The 6,556-nt window shown below is 45.7% G+C and overlaps 1 protein-coding gene across 1 annotated transcript in view; it reads left to right on the top strand.

Moving 5' to 3' along the window:
* Positions 1-421: 421 nt before the first annotated feature.
* Positions 422-6,556, top strand: part of PRTG (protogenin) — a 78,372-nt gene continuing 72,237 nt past the window's right edge. The window contains 2 exon segments of the mRNA XM_063412583.1: positions 422-506; positions 1,142-1,444. Of these exon segments, the coding sequence (XP_063268653.1) occupies positions 422-506; positions 1,142-1,444 (388 nt within the window).

Below are 6,556 nucleotides of genomic sequence, written 5' to 3'. Positions count from 1 at the left end.
AGGCATGGCCGGCACTCCAGCCGCGGCTGGCAGGCTCAGCCCGCCCGCCAAGTACCACAGCCGGCAGCGCCTGCCCGGCTCGGGGGCCGGCGGAGCTGCCGTCGGGTGCCGGTGCTGCTCGGGAGATCCCGCTCGATCCCGATGGCGCCGGAGCCCGCGGCCCCTCGTGCGCGCGGCCGGCCGGCCCTGCCGCCCCCCGCCCCGGCGCATTGTCCGCCGCGACCCCCGCCCTGCGGCCCGCCCCGTCCAGCGGCGTCCCTCCCTCCTCCGGCCGGCCCTGCCCCTCGCCCCTCTTCTCCCCAAAGGCCAATGGAGACGAGATGCCGAGAGTAGGGCCGGGACGGGCGCGCCGGGGCCGCTCCGTCCGTCCCCAGTCTCCTCCCCTCGCCCGCTGACCGGTCTGTGGAGCGGCCGGCGGGGCATGCCAGCCGCGTCCCGCTGAATGGCGCCGCTCCGCCGCCGGCCGCTGCTGCGGGCGCTGCTGCTGCTGCTGCTCCCGCTGCCAGGTGAGTCCGGCCGGCCTGCGCCCCATTGTCCGCTCGGCCCCGGCCCCGCTGCGGCCGCCGCACGTGGCTTTATTTATCCGGCGTTTATCGGCGGGACGGGCCGGGGAGGGAGCGGGAACCGGCGGCGGCTCCGCGCTTTGTTCGCGCCGCGACGGGGCGGGGGGGGGGGGGGGCGTGAGGGGCGCGGGCGGTGCGCGACCCCTCCGCGCTCTGCTGAGGGGTTTCCGCTAACGATTCCTTGTAAAATCAGCCTTTTACGACGCGCCCCGCTCCGGCTGCTTTGGCAGCCTTGTAAAATTAGCGAGCGGGCCGGGCGGAGCGGTCGCACCTGTGTGGCCGCCCCGGCGCCCCGCGGCCCCCGGGGTCACCGCGGTGCCCGGGCCGGTGTGGAAGGCGCTGGTTCTCCCGCTCCTTGGCTTTCTACTGAGGGCTTTGCGCCGCTTGGAGTCTGTACCAAGTTTCCCCAGAGTTGTCCGAGTTCGGAGCGCTCGCAGCGTGTGATAGCGATGGCTTCACCTCGTGCTGTGGGCTCCGACTCGCAGTTCACAGCGCGCTTGGTAACTTGCACGTCTCTGCTTACATGTCTGTCCTTACAGGCAAAATGTTTTTTGGTATTTTTTTTTCTTCTCTCATAGGAGTGTGGTGCTTTAGTGAACTGTTTTTTGTGAAAGAGCCTCAGGACGTTACTGTGTCAAGGAAGGATCCGGTGGTTTTAGACTGCCAAGCCCGTGGTGAAGCTCCTATAACTATCACATGGCTGAAAAATGGAGGCAAAATGTCTGAAAATGAACGGATCTACACTTTATCCAATGGCTCCTTGTACATCAGTGAGGTGGAAGGAAAGAAGGGAGAACCCTCTGATGAAGGATTTTACCAGTGCTTAGCTCTGAACAAATATGGGGCCATTCTCAGTCAAAAAAGTCACCTCACACTAGCAAGTAAGTCCCAGCTCCTGTTTATTAACCCGCTCCTTAGTTTGTGACAGCAATTCCCTGAACAGCACACAACAACCTATTGCTTTGATTGTGTACCTGGAAAGTTAAAATGCAAATTATAGAGTAATTCTAGAGAACCTTTATTTCTTTTAAAATGTTTAAAGATTATGCAAAAACTTACAGTCGTCCCTTTTTCAGTCCCTGATGTGGCAGAAGTGGTGCAGGCACCTGTGAGACCTCTTGGGCAGTGGTGCTTTGTGTGGATGGCTTATGTGTGTCACTAGCCCCTGGGACAGTATGACTCTGTGATGCAGAGTCATACTGGCTACAGAAGTCCTGGGTCATTTTTCCCAAGTGCTGTCCTAGCAGCCTTACAAGGGTTATCTACAGATCTGATTTTAAAAAAAGAAAAAAATAAATCCCTTGTTCAGTAGCTTGATGTTGTGTTGTGCCATCTTGGGTGGAATGATTCATGCAGATGTTTATCTCTGGGAGAGGAAAGAGGGGAAAGGTTTTCTGGTCAACTGTAAGGCCTTGCTTTTCTGACGTGTTCAGCCAAGCAGATGTGGTGCTGTCCCTTGTGGTTGCTCCAGAACTTTCCATAAGGACCTGTTATGTGGTTCCACTGGGAAGGGAGAGTTGCATTTCTGGAGTGACTCCTACTGCTGGGTGAATGGTGAGGAAATAGTTGTGTCTAAGTGCCTTTATGGCTTTAACAGGGACCCCGGGTGTTTGTTGCCCTCCATTTTCCTGTCATCTTTAAACATTGAGCAAGATATACACGTGAGGAATGGAATGCTGAGCGTTTTTCCAAGGCAGTGCAGAGCGTTGCCACTAGACTACTTCTACAACACGATCTTCTTTTGCTCCCCAAAAGTACACGGGAATGTACTTTTCAAAGAAAAGTAAATTCTGGCAAAGTAAAGAAAACTTTCATTTCAAAGCAAGTATAACACAGAGAGTACACAGTTTATGTAGGCTTCTCATGTTCCCTCTATAATAGGACTTAACTGATGAACTTAATCTAATAGGAAAAGACTTCCTTTGACCTTTTCGACCCTGTTCTTAGTAGCAAGTTGAATAAAACTAGTGCTGGTACCTCTGTGAAAACTAGACATTAGTTCTAAGTTGCAGCTTCTCCTAAATTCAATCTAAAACTAGTTAATGAAATTGATACATTAGCTTACATTAAAAATGTGTGAATGTTAACGTTTGTTAGCTTTTTCTGTGTGCTTCTGACCTGATTGTAAAAACTGTCCAGGAGATCTCCCAGGAAGGTGTGAAAAGCCTTTTTCAGGGAGCCAGAGCACTGGGTGGTTCAAAACCATCCTAGAAGCAGGTGGCTCCAAGTGAGTGCTGAGTTTTCATGTCCTGTAAGAATGTGAAACTCTGAACCCTCAGTTTCAAAAACCTGCCTACATATTACTTTTTATCTTGCTGATATACAGGATTGATAGACTACATAATTCATGGGTGCTTTTGGTAAAATGATGAAAAATGGAGTATTACAATTTTTAACATTTAAATTCACCTCACCAAGTTTCAGAGTGTCATCATGATTAAAAATTAGACAAGAAAATGCTCCTAAAGAGGATAGGATTTTTGTTGTTGTTGTTAACCAATGGAAAGCTAAGCAGTGGCTGATGGATTCCATGGGTAAGACTGGAAAATTCAGGGCCACTTTAAATTGGACAGATTGCAGGAGGAGTTCTATGCCTAATACCAGAGAACTTCTGGAATAGTACAGAGCGCTGTAGTAGAATAGCATGGTAATGCAATTGTAGTATTTGGTTTTATTCAGACTATACTGAACTTCTGTAAATGTTGTTTCTTGCATACATGTTATTTCATCAGAAAGATGGTTTAATTTTGCTGATTTTTCACCAAGAAAGTCTTGTGAACCAATAGACTGCGTGCTGTGAAGTGAGATGCTTGTTTTGCAGCCCTTTTTTTCCCCTTCCTCCCCTTCTCTGTAAGACTGTGACAAAAGGTTTCTTTTTCTTCTTTGAATACTTGAAAGGCTTTCTATGGCTGTTGGAGAAAACTGGAAGAGATAGTGGATCCATAATGATCACAGTAGGTGCTGTTGACTTAGTGATTAAGTGGTTAACTAGTGGCCAAACATGAAGTTATCCTGTGTAGCAGTCCCTTCTCTTTAGTCATGCACCAATCGGACCTGTTTCAGAATGTCATCTTTACTGTAAAGCTGTGAAATTGGGCAGTAATTTCTATTGTGATAGCTTGGAGCCCATAAAACACGTGCAAAATTAGTTTTCTCTCATTTTCACAGTGTTTCTGCCGTCTCTCATGAGCTGATTGAACTTTGCAGACATTTTAAGTGAAATAAATGAAAGTCTTGTGGGGGATTTTGTAGCCTTACAATTTTTCTTTTTAGAAGCAGTTGTCAATTGCTGCAAAGGCAAATTACTTTGTGGTCAGGGTACAGAAGGAACTATACATATTAAACAGGTGGAGAATAGGCATTAAATGGGCATTCTTTCTTTGGAGGAAAAAAGCAAATGCTCCCTTCAGTTACTGGTAGCAGCAGGGTGTGAGGATGTTCTTTTACTTTGCCTGGTCAGAGGTTTTGCCAATAAGCTTATCTTTTGCTTCAGAATTGTTATGTTTAGTGTTGCATTTGGAAATCAAAAACTTTAATCTGTCCAAGAGTTTAAGATCTGAACACACAAGGAGATCAGGTCTTGGTTTCTAAAGTTAGAAACTGGAAGCTGAAGGTTGCACTCTTGGCAAGAATTCCATTATTCATGTGCAAATTAAGAATTCACAGGGTTAAAAGGTTAGAAACTGGCCAGGATGAGGTTTACCCTTGTGATAAAGAGCAGATGACCCTCATTCATTGGCCAAAGCTTTCATGTAGCTCCTCTGCAAAGTTAGTGATTGCCATGAATTGTTCTTGAGGAATGCAGAAATTCAAATGTGAGCAGGCCTTTCCTTAAGTGTCACTATGGAGCCTTATCTCCCCAGCACATCAGAGTAGGTCTGCAGGGACAGGGTTCCTCCCCAGAGGCCCCAAGGCTTTGCTTTCCTGTTGTTCATCCATGCACAAAAGAATTTGACTAATTTAGGGCTTTTTTTTGGTGAGATCCCCCTACTTTTTAAAAAGGAAACTCTGGTGCTGAGGTAGTGCTTAGGTAAAGCTAAATATTAGTTGCAGGGCATGCTTGTAGTGACTTCCAAAGCTGGCTGATTAATGTGGGGGCAGAGGAGGAGGTCCTTTCTGCTTCTTTGTGAGGCAACATGTGGGGGGAAAATGGTACTACTTAAGGGCATGACTTACTCAAAATTCAACTTTGCAACTGCTACTGAGAGAGATCCCTTTTAACAATATAAAGGGAATGTAGACTTCAGAGAAAGTCCTTTTGATACAACTTTGAATCAGCCAAAACAAGCTGAGATTTTTGTTTCTCTGCATTTTAAAATTTTGATTATACAACCATAGTTAACTAAGATTCTGTCTAAAAATAAAGCTAGACTTCCAATAAAATATTATTCAGGAAAAATGGAGAAGATGGATCATGTTCTGAAGCTGGTAACATGGGCATTGGGCAGTGATTGGATAGGATGCTCACTGTTTGTCCTTTCCACAAAAAGTAGGAATGGAAGTCTTGAGATGGTTGGATGGTGTATAAACAGCATTCCTAGATAACCCTTTCTCCTCTTGTAACTTGGCTGAATTGATTTGAATGTTGGTGAATTAGAAGAAATTGAAGCCTAATTCTTCTTGTGCGTGTTTCTACATTTTACAAGAGTGAAAGGTTATGCAAGCAGAAGGTTTCTGGGAACATGCTCCTGGGGGGAACTGTGTGTGCCCAGTGCACTGCAGCTTGTGGAATGCTGGGCCCTTACACATAGCAGGCTGTACTTGATAGAAAATTAATGATTTTGTTTACCTGCTGAGGCAGTGATGTGACTTCAGATCCCACTGTCCTGCCAAGAATTGGCCATATTTATGTTTTTGTAGCCTAATAGCACCTTTTGCTCTGCTTTTAAATATTTGCACTGAAGAGTGGATCCAGCAGAGCCTCTTTCTGTACTGTGACAATCCCATTTCCTTAGCAGTTCCAGCTGTTTGTTCCCACTTGGGCATTGTACTGTTCCTTGTGTGGGCACAGCTGCACGTGTAGCTAACTGAACAGGGAACTGGTCTGGGTTAAAATAATAGAATTAAAACAAAAGATTGTGTTTAACCTAGATGAGTTCCCTGATATGGTTTGTCTTGGAGCCACTCAGTGATTGCAGTGGTGTAACTGAGAGGACTGAAGTGGAGGTGGCAAGACTTGGTGGGGACAGGGGAAGATTAATGAAACTTACACTCATCAAACTATGGCCTTTATGAAACGTGTAGGCAGAAGTTTTGCCCCTCTGCTACTGATTTTTAAAAAAATAATTTTGTATGTTGCCTTAAAATAACCAGATTAATACCTGTGGTCCATCGATAGAGTTTTCATTTTCTATGGAATCTGTCATTTCAGGTGCCTTCCAAATAGTTATAGAACTCAAAGTTATGTTTAATTATTTTAAATAGTAATGGAGAGAGGTACAAACTGTGAGAAAGAAGAGTGGTGTTAGGGGGCAGAAGTGGTTTTGGACTGAGGTGGAAGTGAAATGGCAAATGGCAGCTGTAGGCAATAGTCTTGTATTGAAAGAGAGCAAAGTCTTGATTCTGTAGAACTGGTGTGGTTACAGACAGCTCGAGGAACCTGGTGGTCTGAGTTTTGACAACTGCTGCCCTTCTGCTGTTGCTTTGATTAGCTAATTTGAATATCCTGAGAGGAAAATTTGTTTCTAAGCTGAAAGTGTGCATGGCTGGTCCTTAGTGCTCTTAAATTCCAGTATTTTTAGGCAGGAGGATGAGGTTCCAATGTCTTAGCAGTGTCAGTTGATGACAATGCAGAACAGTAAGATTTTTTTCTTTAACTAAGATATCCCAAAGAAATAAGAAAACTGGGAAATACTATCTTTCTTAACCCTTTTTATTGCAGTATTTTCCTCTACAACTCCCCAAGCATCTTTTGACCTTTTTGAATTCCTGCAGCACTTTGACAGAGGATAATTATCAGCATCCTTTTAAGATGTAACCATTAGTTACATCTT

This window comes from Prinia subflava, chromosome 15 (genome assembly GCF_021018805.1).
Source record: "Prinia subflava isolate CZ2003 ecotype Zambia chromosome 15, Cam_Psub_1.2, whole genome shotgun sequence".
NCBI classification, from domain to species: Eukaryota; Metazoa; Chordata; class Aves; order Passeriformes; family Cisticolidae; genus Prinia; species Prinia subflava.
The sequence above is the reverse complement of the archived record's forward strand: the minus strand, read 5'-3'. Positions and strand labels throughout refer to the sequence as shown.